Source organism: Phalangium opilio, unplaced genomic scaffold (assembly GCF_054372755.1).
Source record: "Phalangium opilio isolate 3A_F unplaced genomic scaffold, DU_Popi_V2 ptg000002l_1, whole genome shotgun sequence".
In the NCBI taxonomy this organism is placed as follows: domain Eukaryota; kingdom Metazoa; phylum Arthropoda; class Arachnida; order Opiliones; family Phalangiidae; genus Phalangium; species Phalangium opilio.
Genome location: NW_028324144.1, coordinates 2,433,410 through 2,453,052, shown reverse-complemented (window position 1 = coordinate 2,453,052; position 19,643 = coordinate 2,433,410). Strand labels below are relative to the sequence as shown.

Sequence of the window (19,643 nt, the reverse complement as noted above, 5' to 3'; positions counted from 1 at the left end):
GACCAACTTTGGCTCATTTTGAAGCCAACACTCCCCTCTAAACAATTCCCTTTTAAAATAGAAATAATGGGGTACTTACGAATCCATATCCACGACTTTTGCCGGTCTGCCTGTCGGTGATGACGACGGCTTCTTCGATGTCGCCGAAGGACTCGAAGAATTGTCTTAGCGATTTATCGGTGGTGTGATATGGCAATCCACCCACGAAGATCTTCGTAAAGGTGGTGTCCTTCTGTTGAAGAAGGCCTCCTCCGCCGCCTCCCGGGTGTTGTTGACCGCTCACCTCGGACATGGCCACAGCCGACGCTGTAACGAAATAACCATACAAGAAAACAAAAATCAATAACAATGCCGTCCGAGATCACCCGCCAAAAACCTTATTCGCCTGACTTGATCCTCAAATCACGAATAAATCCCACTCTCCCACGAATATTGAATCAAGAAAGACAATAATACACTCATTTTGAGCAGTTAAGTTAGATAAGATAGTTAAAATCGGGAAGAGTTTCCAGTCCATGTAGTCTTTGGACATTATCGTATGAAATACCAGCAAGTTGACGTCACAAATGACTGGCAACACTTGCTTGCACACTATCTACATGAAAGATTCGGGAGAGAAAGCAAATTTACTCTGGCAATGGCTAAATCATGGGGGGGGGCTGAGATGGAGACTTGGGCGCAAGGATAGACCCAGCACCAAGAAATAATAAGCGAAGTTACTGGAGGATATGAAACGTTTCTTTTGTAAAGCCGGCATTAGGCTTAATAACTAGACGCAATGGTCAGTCGTCCGTGAAAGAGAAACTCTCCATTCTACTATATACATATACGGATCAAGCTTCGACTTCGAGGACCGCGTATTTTGAGCCTCGGGGCTATGGCTACTCAATAAATATAGCAGCCGACAAGTTCAAAAACACTTACCTCACAACTAAGATTACTTAAATTCACCACAGAAAAACAATGGCTTTAAAACCCGAAACTAAAGGTCAATTGGGAAAATATCGTGACGTGAAGGGTCACTCTCTCGCAATAAGGTGATTTGACCTACAAATTCCCTGACCACTTTTCAATCCGTCATGGACTCATGGACCGTTGACCGACAAATTTAACGACTTAGTGAATTTTGGAAATCTACACCGTAACCTTTCAGCGTTTATCCGACCTCTATCATGCAGGGTTGGGACGAAACTTTATATTGAAAATCCCGGACTTTTCCTGCAATATCCCTGACAAAATTTTGCCAATATCCCTTCTGACCATCTTAAGGTGTTGAAATGAGGATTAGTAACACCTTTCGCAATACAACTTCATGGATTATAAAAACAACGATTTTTTCAAATGCACAAGAAAGTTTATTTTATTAAAAACTCGAAAAATTCGGTCAAGTTACATGACCATCACTAGGAGTGTGACCCTGACCTATGACTTCCATAAATCCATACTATGTGACCCCTGACTTCTCCTCTACACACTCTTGACGCGTATCTGACCACCAATTTTAACTTAATCTATAACCTTTTCCATATAGGTTGACCTACAAATCCCCTGACCTCTTCAAAACCCACGAAAGACCTTTAACCTCCCGCAAATTTGACCCTATACACCATCGTTACAAAAACAGACCACTCACTACATCACCAAATCAAAACGAATTAACCCAGTACAGTGTTTATACCCTATACAGGGTGTTTGTGAAAAGTCCATCAATAATGAAAGAGAGTATTTATTGGGCCATTTAGAGTCGAAAATGTTCTATGACATTTTGCCGTCCGAGCCACTGTTTTCAAGTTATGATAGGAGTAATTTACGGATGACCCCTTAAATTTAATTAAGAAATTGAAAGACAGCGCTAATTTAATGAAGGGGTCATCCCTAAAATATTCAAATCATAACTCGAAAACCGTGGCTCGAACGGCAAAATGTCATAGAACATTTTAGACTCGAAATGGCCCAATAAATACGCCCTTTCATTATTGATGGACCTTTCACAAACACCCTGTATACCTCCCAAACCATTAACCGTAACAAAGTTTCTTTCATAATTGGGTTTCGGTGATTCGACCTTGGTAAAGGACCTCCAAAAACCACGATTGATTGATATAGGAGAGGTGGGTCGACGATCTGCCCAACATTAAAACGCGTGGGAAGATTGTTTGAAAGGGATAGTAGCGTCAAATTTCAACAACAGTAATATTTTATAGAGATGGACCGATACCGATATCAAAAAGTGATATCTAGTTTATTAGGGAGAAGGTATAAATTCATTCATCCACATTTATAATCAAGCTTTATCTCCAGTCCAAACGTATAGTAGGTCCGGAGTTAATCCCCGCCGCCTCTAAATTACAACCAGCATCATCTCATTGGTTCTTGAAAACTCACGTCAGCGCGACGACGCGAATGACGAAAATTACAGTCATATTTTCCGACTGAGGAGAGTGTAGCGAAATAGCCCGGCCTCTTTTTACGACCCCCCTTGTATTTTGAAAGGGGGACTGGGACTATGGCCCCAGCGAATACTTAGGCACCTTATACCTTCTCCCTAATAAACTAGATATCACTTCTTGCCGATATATCGGTATTATACGCAACTCTCCCTTTAAAAACAGACCCAATATACATTATTCACAATATAGACAAGAGTTAAAATATGTTATAACGTGATTCTTCATAATTCAACCCCAGTGCTGCTAATTCGTCAAGACCGAATAAAGGTTAGCAGTTAGTAGCTTCAACTGCACAAGCGAGTATGGGGAAAACGTGCTTATTGCCAATATGACGTAAATGCCGAGTTATAAACATAAAAATTCGAAGGTAGACAAGCGTGAAATTTATTACGGATATATACCAAGACTCCAAGAGATATGTCTACTCAAATATCTCAAGGAACTAGTTTAATACCCGCCTGAATATGGTATTAACATTAGTTCATAAGATATATTCCTTCCATAAGTTTGTAAATTCTGGTAACTTAGAAACTGGAGCTTGTAATTTTGAAGTGAGTGAGTGAGGTAGGTCATAGATTCAAGGTAAAGCGAAGACGCCTGGTTTTGGCGCTGCTGTCAAATTTGGGCTTAGTAATGCAGACTAAGTAGGACCTAGATGGAACTTGGTCCTGCATGCAAAATTAACCACCACCGAGTGTAGGACTTCAATTGACTCGCTTCCGTCGTTCTCCTTCTCGAACTAGTTATCTCGTGCTGTAAGTCTCTCAGTAACATTACGAACTTGCATTGTAAAGGCGTTAGATAAGTGGCAATAAGTCGCAAGATGACTTGGTCCAATTAGCTAGCTAGCTGAACTTATACTTATGGAAGGAACATATCACTTATAAACTTATGGTAAATTTAGAATCTAAAATGTTCTATACTGCTACGACCGATTTCCCCCCCCCCCCCAACAAGGGACACTTCGTAAACGAGTGTTCTTTTGTGGATAACCCCTATAGCCTAATAGCTCAATTTTCATTGGTGAATTGCATAAATTCAATTCCGTGCATGGACTTCAAACTTTTCTAGTAGTTTTAACTGAATATTTTGTTCTCTCTCTCTCTCTCTCTATCACACAGCTGAAAAACACATTCATTTTTGTGTTAAACAAAAAAAAAATAGAAAAAACCATTTGAGAGATTTTTAAAATTGCCACGGAGGCGTAACCTTCATTTCGCCGTAAAACTATTTTTTTAAAATTGAAAAAAGAGAGAAAACAGAAACTTTCATGGGCAGTAAATAATTTGTTCCCAATTAAAATAATCTAGAAGTAAAGTATGTTGTTGTAACAAAACCCACAATTCTCTCCCTCCTTTCGAAAACTTAATTTGACCCGGGTCATTTTTAAAATTACTTAGCAATGTTTAAAGTTAAAGGGAGGGTAAAATGGAAAATAGAGTGATTTTTTATTGATTCTTCTACTAATTATAAGACCAATCTGCACAGTGAAACATTAAGGAAATGATTTTAAAAATTCAAATTAGTTAAATTAGATTTCACGGAGATAATTTGAAATTTGCACCTCCGACCAATCACGTAACGCCTCTGCCTTCTTCTTAACAAAATTCATCACGTGGCACGCTCTATTACATATCTCCCGCTATTATTGTGCGCACGCGCTAAATTTCATTCGACATGTAGCACGTGCCACGTGGGAAATTTTTTTAACAAGAAGGCATAGCGTTACGCGATTGGTCGGAGGTGCTTATTTCAAATAACACATAAAATCCCAACCTAATTTGAATTTTAAAATCATTCGGAGCTAGCCTGGTATTTTCTGTATGCAAATTGGTCTAAAAATTAGTAGAGTAGAAGTATCGATAAAGAAAACCCCTTGATTTTCCTTACATCTTTACCGGTCCTCTTAAGGTATAACAACTCCATGTTTTCACCCACCGGCTTTAATCGCGTGTTAGCAAGACCCTGCCTTTATCCGTACTTTCCTCAAAGGCAAGATAACCCTGTATGCCAACAACCCAACCCAACCCAACTCCGACACCCTCATCAATCTGAGTCCAAGGAAGGAAGAAGAGATGAAACCGTTTTTAATCCATTTTTATTATTTTTCTCGCACTGGAGCTAGCTGTATGTAGTCTCTCATATCACGTGGTGGGTTGAGGCCCCGGGGGGGGGGGGAGTTCACACACACACAATGGAAACGAACAGCAGCAGCAGCGCGGGCCTTTGTTGATTAACGATAAGCCTTGGTGGCCGCGGGCCTATATCATTAAAGGCAACCTGGGGGATTAAACGCGACCATTCTTCCTTAGCAGACACATTTCTTCTATAAGTAATAACTACAGTTTACAAAAGAAGGTATAGCCAAGCACAGCGATCAATTTAATGAAAAGCCCGCCTTTTCTTCAAAAACGCGCCAAAACCTTAATTAAGATGTTTCTCTCTACACGTGCCATACAACGCAGGGTTCCTACAACTTCTGGAAAACCAATGTACACTGACATGATTTCCAAGTTTTTCCCATATATTCCCTGATTTTTTAGGTTTTTTCCCATAATTTTCCCTAATATTTCCATTTTTTCCCCTGATATTCCTGGGTTTCCAATAAATTTCCCTGACATTTCCAGGTTTTCCCCATAATTTTCCCTAATATTTCCATTTTTTCCCCTGATATTCCTGGGTTTCCAATAAATTTCCCTGACATTTCCAGGTTTTCCCCATAATTTTCCCTAATATTTCCATTTTTCCCCTGATATTCCTGGGTTTCCAATAAATTTCCCTGACATTTCCAGGTTTTCCCCATAATTTTCCAGGTTTTTCTCATATATTCCATGATTTTTCAGGGTATATCCAAATTTCCCTAATATTTCCAGGTTTTCCCCATAATTTTCCAGGTTTTTCTCATATATTCCCTGATTTTTCAGGGTTTTTCCAAATTTCCTTAATATTTCCAGTTTTTCCCCTGATATTCCAGGGTTTTCCAATAAATTTCCCTGACATTTCCTGGTTTTCCCCATAATATTTTCAGATGCAAGGCCACCTAGTAACTGCCGGTGTGGTTTTTATGGATTAATAAGTGTTTTCCAGGTTTGTACGAACCCTGGCAGTCACCTCCGTGATTGGATTCGGTTTTTGATCTCAAGTCTAAATAATTGGGGAACTAAAATTACGCATCTCAGCTTGGGGCATTAATTTAGTGAATGAAGTATTTTTTAAAATTTCTAAAATGTCATTTTGGTGACTGGCGTTAATTATTAGTTTGAAGGTTAAAGGTCAAATTATGAAACATCTAATTATTAAATTCTAACGAAGTTTCCTTATTAAAATAATAAGAAGAAAAAAATCAGGATGAAAACTTGAATTTAATCCTGATAATATTTCCTGACAATATCATGGAATTTCCTGATTAACGAAATGAGCCTAAAAATATAAGAATTTCTTTGAACTTCCTGAATTTCGAAACACCCCTGACAGAAGTTTTCCTGACTACCAAATCAGTTTATGATCAGTAAATCAGGCAAGTTAATCTTAATTCCTCAGTCTCATATTTCTTGACTATTTTAATTTTAATTCCACGTTTCAAATCAGGTTATAAATTAAAAAAATCCCTAACTAAATTACCTAACAAATTAAAACTAATTCTAAAAATACCCCTAACATTACCCTGACCTAAAAAATAAATTCAAATAAGCTAAAAAAATCTGAACTACGATTACTACATTATAAATCCCTGGCAACGTAATCCGCGATTTCTCTCCTGATACCCTGACCTTTGACCCGCCTAAATAAATAAATAAATAAATAAATAAATTAAATAAACAACAATTCTATCAAACTCCCAAACAAAAAAAAACCAGCAAATTTCGCTATCATTAAGTCCATTAAATTCAACAGAAACCTAAATATTACCCATTTAAAGTATAGATAAATTATATACTGAAATACCAGACAAAAAAAACCAAATAAATAAAAAAGGCCAAAAAAAGCGTGGACCATCTGCGAGCAGACGGCATAAGCAAGCGAGAGATTACTACTCGCATAGGAGGTCTGGGGAAGTGTATTAAACCACCGGGGAAGGCTTAGGGGGAAAGGGGGAGGGGTGTTGGAATAAATCGGTTATAATTACCAGTTACAGGAAATACAACTCGAGGTAATTTCCAATATGGATCACTAACTTTGGCGTAATAACACAACCGATAATAATACGGCATCATTCACGCGCCTAAATTACCCACCACGAGACTAAAAATATTAATATTAAACACCTTTTTCAATCCTCAAAATAGCAGAGCGTCTGCGTGCGAGCTATTTTAAATAAAAATATTTTAAATTAAATTTATAAAAATGTATCTAATAAAGATCATAATCCGATTTTATGTATATTGTTAGGATCCAAGGTTCATTAAAGCTAATTTTAATTTATCGGGCAAATTAAAAACCTGAGGGACGCGATTAAACCGTACGGGAATGTGGGGGGGGATAAAGGTGGGTGGAATTACTTAATTTATAATTAATTAAAGGGATAGTAAAGCAGTAAAGCATCAGTTTTTATTTAATTAATTTTAATTATTTTTTTTGGCACGAGTGCTAATAATTTATTTTAATAAAGTATGGTACTATACCTTTAAATAATTTCTTTATTAAATTAAAGGGATAGTATCACGCTATTTCTATTGATTAATTTCAATTTCTTTTAATTACTTATCTATTCTAGAATTAATTTTCTCTAGTATTATACTATCCCTTTAATTTTAATTAAAAATAAAATTTATTAAACAAACAAATTAAATATTACCGGTTGTTAAATCAACGTATAGATCACGGTGATTGGTCAAAAACTCGTTTGCATCGTAGTACATGCGTTGTTTTTAAACGGTGTATCTCTTGTCGACACAAAAAAAAACTTTAAAACTAATCAAGTTCACGGCAGATTAATTATAATTTAATTAATTAATCTTGGGCGACACTTTTTTTTCTCTTAATTAATCAGCGGCAACAATTTCACTTCTTAATTTTGTCGATGAATAAATTAATCACGCACCACTTTAAAACGTCGTCGATGTTAATTTTAAATGACTTAATAAATAATTTTAAAATATAATAATTAAAAATTGACGATAGATTGATTAAAATTAATTAAATAAAATTAAAAAGGAACTTAAAAATAATAATAATAATAAATAGCCGCGCGTGATGAAGATGATATTATTTGTTGATTTATATTTTTGTTAAAAAAAAGAACAGTTGATCTCCCGAATAATTGTTAATTAATTAAGATGTAGCAATGAAGGATTTTATCCGTTAATTAGATTAAAATCTTCAGATTAATATAATTAAATTTTTAAAAACAGCACGATGTTCGTGTTAATAATCTTCTAAGAACTTGTACGGTAACGATACGAAGATTTGGCGCGAATTTTGGCGGCACGGCGCGCGCGAGACAGAGAGAGAGATTGGCGGGAAAAAAACCGTTTTCTCGGAGCCGACGTCGATGCGAGCGCGCGTGAATTTGGAAACGCGTTTTGTAAACGAAGCCGGGCTTTGAAAAGGACTCGGAGCCGCGCGGCCCACGATCGTTCGCCGCCCAAACCCAAACTCACACGTCACGAGGTTTCGGCGCAGAAGCAAAGCATTTCTCGGCCTACGGGACGTGTATAACACAACGACGACGGAGTAGGAGGGTGAAAAAAACTTACCAGGGGGATGCTCGCTCGCGTTGGGTGATCCAGGAAAAGCTTTATCCTTCGTTCTAAGACAGAGAGAGGGACTCCGGGGGGGAGGAGAGGGGTCAATTCAGGGGGGGGGGGTACAGAGTAGATTTGCCAAATCTGTAAGCGCCTCTTCCCACGGATAATATATATGTTATACAAGTTATAAAGAGGGGATTTAATGGTACTATGTTAAGCCTTCTTTGGTAAGTGGTCGCTAGCTAGCTGCGAATCAAAAAGTTCTTATAGGAACAAAGGAAAGGTATTTATTTATTTCACCGAGGGGCAAACCACCATTTACTGTTATTTATTTAAAATTATCTTCATAAGTAATAATATCCCTCATAGTACAGTCTTTAATAGACTCTTCGCAAAAAGGTCAAGGGTAAAATGGAGCCTGGTAACCTTTTATATCCACCCCCCCCCCTTCTTTTCAAAATTCGCCTGTTTTGAAGAAATAGACCTAATCTAACTTAACCTATGATTATAGATTAGCAAGGTTCATATTACTTTTAGAATATCAATTTCTCCGATAGTTCAAATCAAATATTACTTCGAGCTTTTCCTGCGTGGTGACCTTGAGTTTAGGCGTACCTTATGTGGGACACGTGACATTATGGGCTTCTAGCGTTACGAAATCCCTCGCCAAGAATTTCCGACTTCTTCGACTGTTCTATCTTATCTTTGTTCCCCTTAAGCCTACTTTTCCTTTTTCGCGTGCTTGTCTACTTCAATCTTTGAAAGGTTAGACTTAATCTTAAGGCATTCCCCCCCCCCCCCTCTGACGCCCCAACCGGAAACGCTGATTTCAACAAAAGAATCGTTCAGAAAATGAGAACTCTACGACGATTATTATCTCCTTGCATTTCGATTATTTTTTCTACATAATAACTTCCCTTGTCCGTTCTTTAAAAAGGCCAAAATATGAAAACGTTTCGACCTAATAGGCCTCGGGTTAGTAGGTCGCGATAATTAGGCTTAAATCATCCATTAAAATTAACCAAGGCTTAGCAGTATCATTATTAAATGTAAATTTATCGAAAAATAACATCTCGGAGAGGTCAAAAGACACGATTTTTAAACTTAGCCAAGGCTTAGCTGAAACATTATTAAAACGCAACCGGTTAACGATATTAGTATAAGCGATATCTGAAATTGCTAAGCCTAAAGTGACAGCAAAAGCGCGCGAGGTCAGTAGACACGTTCAAAAATTAGGCTTAAGGAACATTACCTTTCAAAATGGAATCCAGCTTAAAACCTTCGTTAAAACCACTTCATAACTCGCGTAAAACCGACAATAATTAACAATTAACGTATCCAGTGACGATATTTAACACCAATTTAATTAACAATCAACTTTAAATCCGTTTTAAAATAACGAGCGCTTGTAAAAAACACCTCCAACCGTTAGAAAAACTGGCGCAACTCTCTAGAACTCTGCGACCCGGTAGATGAATAGGGAGGGGAAGGGAGAGTAGAGAGAAAAGGAGGGGAGGGAAATAAGTTCAATACGGGAAATATCCCTTTCCCCCACCTAGAAGTTTATCCCTAAATCGCCTTGGTGCTAGTTTTCAATATTAAAAAGGTCCCCTAAATGCAAGGAAAAGTCCATTATTAAGTTTTAGGGGATGGGGAAAGCCCCTAATGGGATGCGAGAGAAAAAAACACCAATTTCAAAAAATTCTCTTTTGATCACGTGCAATTTGGGTGACGTATTTTTTTTTTACTTCTAAAGGGCAAGTTTAAACTTCATGAAAGGGAAAGTCTCAGTTCATATTTATCTTTATGGAGTAATTTTAAAAGTAAAATATGAGCAAAATTAAGCCAAAATTGACCAATTTGACAAACGTTTTTTTGCGTTTTTGAGTCTTCTCTCTGAAACTGGGATCATTCTATAGAAGAAGATGGAGATTTTGGAAACAAGGTGGAAGGGAGAGGTGGTGGAAGTCAGCAAGATGTAAACGAACAGCCGGCAAGGATGGAGAGAGAGAGAGAGAGGAAAACTCCGAGGGGGGTAACAGCTGCCAATTCAACCCCCCCTCTCTCTTTTACTGGAAAGCATTTCTTTTATTTATCCCCTTTAATATATAGAATATTTTTCCCGCCATATTTTTTCTTCACCACCCAAATTCTAACAGCCGGCTTTTTCGAAGTGAGTGAATCGGTTACCCCCGCTTCTAATAAATGGCGCGGCGGATTGAGCCCCGGCCTTTCCTACCAGAATATCGTGCCCCATTTTAAAAACTTTTTCCATAGACATAATGATAAATTAAACATTATGTACAGGGTGTTTCTGATGGGTCTACCATAAATTAAAAAAGGTCAAACCGTAACTTTTGTCACAGGTAACTTAGAAACTGGAGCTTGTAATTTTGAAGTGAGTGAGGTAGGTCATAGATTCAAGGTAAAGCGACGCCTGGCGAGGCGCTGTCAAATGCTTAGTAATGCAGACTAAATAGGTGCTAGATGGAAGTCCCGCAAAATTAACCACCACCGAGTGTAGTACTTCAATTGACTCGCTTCCGTCGTTCTCCCTCGAACTAGCTCGAGCTGTAAGTCTCTCAGTAGCATTACGAACTTGTATACTGTATAGTTAGTGTCATACTTATGGAAGGAAAATATCACTTATAAACTTATGATCAATCTGAGTGGTTAGTGACCTACAACATTTAGGCTAGTAGATTTATGTTAGACTTATCAGAAACACCCTGTACTGTGTATTCTCATTCACACTAACCGTGTTTATTATTCCATTATATTGAATATATCTATGAATTTGTAACGTTTCTTTTGAAATTAATGGTTCTGATAATAATTTTTTCTTTGGGATCTACAACTAAACATTGAATTGAAATATTAGGATACCCCTTCTTCGTTTCTTTCCTTATACAATAATCCCGTTTTATTTATGGTTTTTGAGAAATTGAAAATAAATACTTTTTTTCTTCTACTTCCACTTCTACAACTAATACTACTACTTCTTCAAATTGTGAAATATTAATAGGTTTATTACATTGACGGGTTATTTTAAAGTGTTGTAAATGGAGCACCCTTTTGAACCGATGTACAACTTTGGGGAAAAAAATAAATAAATAAAATAAAATCAAATTATGAACAAATTTCTCAATTATGACCGTTGATATAACAGAGAAGTTAAAATCTTAATTAATTTTAATGTTGATTCCATATACCGTTTCGTTATTACACATTTTTGCAATATGGACAAAGAAACAACTCTCCCATCCCATAAAGTATTACTGTTTACAAAATCCATTTTAAAACCTTACCGGTTTCGAACCCAAACTAATGCAGTTCCAAACGACTAAAGGAGACCCTGAGCAACATGGTCCTAAATCCACCCCTCTCCCCAAAACCCCCAAAAAGGAACCACTAAACCCAACCACTATCCTAGTTGAATGAATGCAATTTTTTTCGTTAAACTGAATAACTCGGTCTTCGAAAAAATTTATTATTTTAACCGTTTAAGTATTTTGATCACGGAGGCTGCAGCTTGAATTCTATCATAAGTTCATAAGATATGTTCCTTCCATAAGTTTATCACTGGTAACTTAGAAACTGGAGCTTGTCATTCGAGGTAAAGCGAGGGAGGCTTGGTGATGCGCTGCTGTCAAATGGGGCTTAGTAATGCAGACTAAATAGGACCTAGATGGAAGTCCTAGATGCAAAATTAACTTGTAGTGTAGTACTTCAATTCTCGCTTCCGTCGTACTAGCTCGAGCTGTAAGTCTCTCAGTAGCATTACGAATTCGTATAGGTAGTGTCATACTTATAGAAGGAACTTATTACTTATAAACTTATGATTCTATCTATAGGCTTCATTTTTGGCTGCGAGCTACAGACCTCCATATCTATATGGATGGAAAGTGACCAGAGACTCGCAGAGCTCGGCCCTTTTGGGACGTGAGTTTCATCACAGAAATTTTATATCAAAAACTAACCCGTACCTGAGGCCAAACAGAGAGAGAGAGAGTGAGAGAGAGGGAAAGAGTAAAAGAGGAATGCTCTAAAATAGTTTTTCGAGGGGGAGGGGTAACGGGGGTCCTAACCCAGAGAGGTCGGACACTTCATGGAAAAATTTCGGAATACAACGATATACAATTTTAGGAATGAAATATACAGGGTGTTTTTGATAAGTCTGCATGCATAAATTAAGGGGGATATTCTTTGGGAAATCAATTTTGAGTCTAAAATGTAACTTCAATCTCCACTTTGTTTACCACAAGGGCCATGGTTTTCAAGTTAAGATTTCCACAAAGTATTTTACGGACGATCTCTTAAATTTAATTAAGAAACTTAACATTCAATGATTGATTTCCAATTTAATTGAGGGGTCATCCCTAAAAACACTCCAATCTTAACTCAAAAACTCTTTCGTTTCTCCGGCTATTTAGCTTAATTATATTGTTATAATTGGAATTAATTTGTGAAATCGGACTATATCTTGCTCCAAACGATATTCAACACTTTTCTTAAAGGTAAACCTCACTTTTACCGCGTTTTTAGAGCTTCTAAAGCACACCATTATTGTAACATTAAAGGGATAATGAACAGAGCTAAGACTTGGCGATTCAAAATTGGGTATACAACCATTCTTTTTGGTTAAGAGCGTCTGAAAACACACTTTTCTGGTGTCGATAAAAGTGGTAAACCCACGATCTTAAAACAATTTAAAGAATGAGCTCTTGAGTTATCGAGAAAATAAACGATATTTTTGTCCAGGACCTCGAATTATTCTACCTGTATGAAATCTGTTGGGTATAGAAAAGCGGGAAAAGGGGGAACGAGGAGGGCATAAAAATGTATCAAACAAAAAAATAAAAAATTTCGGGGAATAAAAATGAATATTTTTGTGTGTCCAAGCACGTTCCTGGGCCAGCCGCGAAAATCGACTTCGTGTTCATCATACCTTATTTTCAATTCAATCCTCAATTTTTGAGGCCTAAACGATGGATGTTACCATCGGGACTCTCCCAGACACGTCATGCCACGTCACAGTACTAGACAGGTGCGAAATTGGTCTACAGTACACTTTTATCTCTCATGGGATAACGGGTAATATTTAAATGACTTTACTCTAATTGACAAAATGACAATGATTTCGGGGAATCTATAACTGATTATCTCATGCTGATTAAATACATTGTCCGTTACGTCACGAATCCCAATTCCAAATAGAAAAGAAATATTATCATTTATGGCCTGAGATATTTGAGGTTAAAGGTCACGAGCTGATAATCAATGAACGCAAGTTAATTGCACAATACTTTGTGAAGAAAAGTTCTACATATTCGTCAAATTATACTCCCTTACTAATTTGTTTTGATGTAAAAAATTGCCAAAAAACTCTTTGCAAGCCCCTGCATCCTTTAAACTGTAGATATATTGAAACTAATTGGCACCAATTATGCAAATTATGGCGAAATATGTAGATTAAGTTGTAAACTTCGGCTAACTTACCATACTTAAATTACCAATGATAAATTCTACTTAAGGTCCATTCAGACTGGACTGAAATCTTACGTTAACATCTTACGGTGAAGTCGTCTCTTTTGCTCGCTTAGTTAGACACGTGTCAACGACTACGTATTAAAAGATTCGTGCACTGGTTTAGTTTGAAAACTAGTTTTCAGTTTCGTCGGGCAGTGACTGTTGAGATGGCGCCACCTCGTTAGTTAGCGCCTTTTCTTTAGCCATAGCCCACTCGATCGTGCCTTACTGACGCGTCGTCGAGTTAGCTATACGCTTTAGCAGACGATATGTGAAAATTTATAGGATTCTTGGCGCGGTATTTGAAATTCATTTTGGATGAGCAGCTATTTTAGTATTCAAAAGTCTTAATCACACCATATACGCGACTCGTTAAATTTAAGTCCTCTGCTCTGGCGTCTGTCTGAACGGGGAAATGAACGTACCGAAACGAAATTAACTGTAGGCGACCGACGTGAACGCAAACCCAAGATTTAGTTTGAATGGGCCTTAAGCCTCGGTCGTCGCCTGTAGGCTATAGGCCTTTATGCTGTAATAAATGTATACGACACCAAAATAGGCTTGATAGATAGTTCATATAGGATAGATAATCCTACGAAAAATATTGTAAAATAATCCTCCATGAGGATAAGAGAGAGAAAAGCTTGAAACGTAATTAGAATGTCGATCCTTAATGGCTTCCAATGTTTATTTTAAAAGTCGTCAAATTCTTTGCCCGGGAAGAAAAATAAGGCAGAGCCCCAGCCCCCGGTTCCATTCCGTTCTTCAAACTGTTATATTTCGACTAAAACATCGTAAAATATTTATGAAGTGACGACTTTCCCACAAATCCCTACCCATCCTTCTCTCTCTCCTCTTCCACTCCATCCCTTCTCTCTCACTCTTGAGCTTCCTTTTCCTTCACGAGATTTTTCGTGGTTCCATCCCTCCTCTAACATAACACACCCCGAGCTAAATAACTCGACCCCTAAGAAAAAACAAGGAGAAGAAAGATACAGTAGAGATGAAAAAAAAAAAATTTAGAAGGAAAAAAAATGGGAGGAGGGTCGTGTTCGAAACAGGGGTGAATTTCGTCAGTGGAAAATATAACCAGCTGGTCAATGTTAACCAAGATAATTTATAGAATTTTTATATAACAAAGAAACACGTGTAACAACGTGGGTGGTATAATATTAGACTAAAGTTAACTTACTTAAAAAGCCAAGCCACGTTCGGAGTATTAATCAAGATTTTTGAAATAATTGAAAAATTAATCTTAATTGAATTATGTAAAAACCTTGATATAATTGCTCTCTATTCAATGATACCAAATCTGTATTGATTTCTGATATATCAAGGTCATAATTTCGAAATAAATAAATTATAATTAAGTAATATGTGTTTAAATATAAACGAATGAGGAGGGGGAGATAATTAATGTATTGCTCACTGCAATCATAAATTATGCTAATTTGCTCGCAAAATAAAATAATTTCTTCTTTACTGGTCCTTCTTTTAAATATTTTACAAAATCCACGCATGTTTTTTATAAAAAGAATTTTCGGACATTTGGCCTCTGGAGTGGAACCCTTTAATTTTGAGAGATACTTGAAAAAAAAAAAAACCCCTTCAGGGTGTGATAATCCAAATTGAAATTTATTGAATGATGAATGACATCAAAAATATTTGGTAATACTATTACAGAGGTCAAGAAAAAATGTTTTCTATAGGCGCAAAAAATGACCATGCTACTTTGGAACTGTCATAACTCTGGGATTTTCCGGGATTTTTAAAAGATACAACAACGGCTAGCCTTAAGGGTATTGCGTCCTGATTCCATATATATTGACTAAGAAAACACCAAAAAAAAATCGAGGACTATCCATCGTAAAGGGAAGTCATTGCAATTACGGTTCCTAAATATAGGAACTAGAAATTTTTAACCTAAAATTGATGTCTTCTCGAGGAGCAAGCAATGTTCGCTAGAGGGGCGCATGCAGCAGCAATAGCAATAGCGAAAACGGAAAACGAGCAATGAATAAAAGCGAGCGAAGAAGAGAGCTCGGCTCGCTCGCCTTGAATTATGGGGCCATTCTAACATTCGACGCGTTAACGTTTGTTCCTTCCTCGTGCTGCGGACTGCTCTCGAGCTTCCCAGGATCGAGGGATTGGATAGTTGTTAAATTTAGAAGCTAAATTTCCTTTTAATTACAGGGTTGCCATGTGTCAGGGAAAACCTGGAAAAGTCAGGGAATTTGAAAATGGGCCGAAAAGGTCGGGGAAAAGTCAGGAAATTTTAAAAGTTTCAGCAAAGTCAGGGAATTTGATTTTAAAGGGTAGAATTTCTGGGGATAAGTCTTTATTGAAAGAGTAATGAAAGTTTCTCCTCATCCTCTCTTAACACAGAGTGAACTCTAGAGCAATCCTTAAAAATGTCTAGAATTGTTTTTGTAATGTAAATGCTCTCTAAAAAATCTGTTAGACTGTTTATTTATAGTTAAAATGTTTCTTAATCATTTTGGTGTAACAAATACATTGGAAAACTTAATGTAGAGAGTTTATTTAATTATAAGCACTTAAAACGCGCTGTAAACATGTACCCTTTCGCCCTAAAAGGTCAGGGAAAATCTCAGAAAAAGGTCAGGGAAAACCTGGAAAAGTCAGGAAATTTTGTTCTGAAGATTCCGTGGCAACCCTGAATTATTTAGCCAAATACATTCTAAATTGTCGTGAGTCACCTGCACAGGCTCTATGCATATGGGGCCCCTGGACCAGTGTCTATGAATAATATGGCCCTAATTTTTAATTTTTTTAAAAATTTTAAATTAAGTATCCATTCCCTCGATTCATCTTGAGCTTCCTTTCTAGTCCGGCACATATAGCATCATCTCTCTAAAGATTTCTTCTCTCCATCTTTATCCTGTAGGCGTGTAATATAGAGTTTTACGGAGATTCCTTTCATAAACTCATCTTTTTTTAAGCTTTTGCCTTTTGGGGGTCTACGTGGAGCATTTGGGGGCCCCCAACTCAAAAGGAGGCATACGTCTTCATCCGTGAAAAGGAGGAGAAGCGAAAGATAGCGCGGCATGCAACGAGAGCGGGGAAATACCCTTGGGGCCCTACGCCAGCCAACACAGCCATGCTGCTCGGTTATGGATATCGCGAGAGAAGAGCTCTAAAAGACAGTTTAGAACCTTTAAATGACTTTAAAAGTCTCGTGGTCCCTTGACGCGAAAGATGCGAGGAGGAAATAAGCCAAAAGGAATCTTTAGGCTTAACGGGGAATAAAAGGTTGAGGATAAGACATACATACCAACCAACACCGACGCAAGCGTTATCTGGATAAATTTATTTAACCAAAAGGATTAGGCCAACTATTTTATTCTCATATAATTCGGTATTCATCGTATCATGGAGTTAACGTTGTGTATTTTCAAAGAGGACCAGTAGATGAAATTTTTTTTATTGAACCAAACAAATTAGCATAAATTATGATTGCAGTGAGGTTACAGGGAATGCATTTTTACTGGTACCCTTTACGGCGCCTACCTTTAAACATTAATAACTTTGAAATTAATTAGTTTCGAAAATATGACCTTGATATACCTAATTTTTACGTATACTCCTTGCGAGCCTAGTTTTAAAAATTGAATTCAATTAAATTAAATTTAAAATTACTGTAGAGTGTTTTAGGGATGACCCCTTAATTAAATTAGAAGAAATCATTGTCTAAATCAGTTTATTAATTAAATTTAAGGGGTCATCCTTAAAATACTCTGGATGCAAACTTAACTCGAAAACAGTGTCCCTTGTGGCATACAAAATGTCATATAGATAGAAGTTACATTTTCGACTCAAAATCGATGATTTCCCAAAGAACATCCCCCTTAATTTATGCATGCAGACTTATCAGAAACACCCTGTATATTCTAGAGAAGTTAACCTTAATCGTTAATTTCCTCGCTGTGCACGTGAATATTATTATATATTTTTGCAATATTACACAAAGAAATTCATTATAGGACAGTGTTTATAATATCCATGATCTAACATGATAATTTTTGGTAATTTTCGAGCCTTGCCTAAGCCTAAAAGAGATTTAAAAATAAAAAAGAACAAATTCCGTTCTTATCACTAAGGAAGTTAAAAGTTAGGAATTTGTATCCGGTATTTCCTAGGATGCAATCTTTATCTCAAAGATAAAATGCAATGGAGTAAGTACTACTAATTGCTTATACCCTAATTATCAAGAAGTATATTCAAGCCCATTGAAAACTATACTGAGACGAACTTCTTCATAGATATAAACAGTAAAACTTTAGTAGAGGGTCTGAACCATGGATATGTGAAATAAAGAACAAGTTTTGATAAGTGGAAACCGCCTTATATTCAGTAAATTTCGAATGTCTATGATGAGGCTTATCTTCAACTTTCATCCCAAAAATAAAAAAAGGGATGACAGCGATGCAGTGTTGAAATTTAGATACTTAATGAGCTCGAACTTTGACCCCTTTCAAATGGATAGACGCTTAATTATTAACGTTTCTAGCTAAGCCTAATTTGTTGGCTGAAATAGAACGAAATAAACATGGATTATTTCGGAGAATATTTGTCAAAATGTTCCCAGAAAATAAACAACAAAATTCTAATTTAACTGTTATTTAGTTTGTTTTGTAGGATTTAACTGTTATTTGGCTATAAACATCCAGATTATGTCTTCAGTTCGGTGAATTCTGGCTTGTTTGTGACAATGGCAAATAGAAGTGAAAAATAAAGTGAGTATAACTGGAGTGGATGGAAAACACGCGATGTACCCAGTATGATGGATGGATTTTTACGAAGCCTTCATTTTTCTTTCTTTCTCGTTACTTTTACAACAGACCAATCAGTGATTGCTCTATTTAATATAACCAGTTATCTTTTGTTAATTTCCTTACATCCAGAAATTAGATAAATCGGTGTTTGTTCATTTGAATTTTGAAGCGTGATTGATCGAGGAATGCCTTAGTAGTATTATTATACTTTTGTTTTCCCTTCCGCTAGAGGGCGGTACATACTTTACTTTTCTTAATAGGAAACGTGAATCAAACGTCACCTACCGCCCCACTCTCTGTTATTATCCTATTTGCCTCTGATTATAGCGTCGTCCAAAACTAAAAAGAGATATCGTATATATGGGACGATTTAAGCCTTTGTTCCTTTTAAAAGAACATAATGTCGTTATGATGATACGGAGTTGAATCTTTTCAAGCGACTGATCTAAATTCATCCTAAGATGACAGTGACAACATTAGCCCCCCATTCAAAGAGAAAAAAAAGCTACGTCAAACCAAAGCTTTGTTTTTCATTGGCGCGAGAGCAGCCTGATGTTGACCCTTCGCCTACTGTTATTTCTTGTCCCCTGTCAAGTTAGGGTTAAGTAAAAAAAACAGATTTTTGAAAGTATATTAACCCTTTCAATATCAATACTCTATGTGGTCAATGAAACGTGCGCTGGCACATATTTATTAAGCTTTTTTCTGAATTTTGAAATTTTGGACCATTTCATCAAAATTAGGTCATGTGATATGTGTACATAGTAATAATTTGGTTAAGCCTAATTTTAATAAAAACTCGTTAAGCCTAATTTTAAAGATTCCTTAAGCCTAAATTTAAAGATTCCTTAAGCCTAATTTTAAAGATTCCTTAAGCCTAATTTTAAAGATTCCTTAAGCCTAATTTTAAAGATTCCTTAAGCCTAATTTTAAAGATTCCTTAAGCCTAATTTTAAAGATTCCTTAAGCCTAATTTTAAAGATTCCTTAAGCCTAATTTTAAAGATTCCTTAAGCCTAATTTTAAAGATTCCTTAAGCCTAATTTTAAAGATTCCTTAAGCCTAATTTTAAAGATTCCTTAAGCCTAATTTTAAAGATTCGTTAAGCCTAATTTTCCATTTTTCAATTTCGCTAGCTTGATCAAAATTGAATCTCGAGGAATTAATGTCATGTGTTTTGTGAAT

General features: G+C 36.5%; 1 protein-coding gene across 2 annotated transcripts in view; it reads right to left on the bottom strand.

Annotated features, from left to right (window-relative positions):
* LOC149718233 (RNA-binding protein 38-like) overlaps positions 1-9,615 on the bottom strand; it is a 122,270-nt gene extending 112,655 nt beyond the window's left edge. The window contains exons 1-2 of one of the 2 annotated variants that reach the window (XM_089836535.1): positions 9,390-9,615; positions 80-306 (exon numbers count right to left, since the gene is read on the bottom strand). In XM_089836535.1, the coding sequence (XP_089692661.1) occupies positions 80-292 (213 nt within the window). In that variant the 5' untranslated portion in view covers positions 293-306; positions 9,390-9,615. Of the gene's footprint in view, positions 1-79; positions 307-7,245; positions 8,097-9,389 lie in introns of those variants that run through there. The other variant, XM_089836455.1, reaches the window with a different exon arrangement.
* Positions 9,616-19,643: the final 10,028 nt, after the last annotated feature.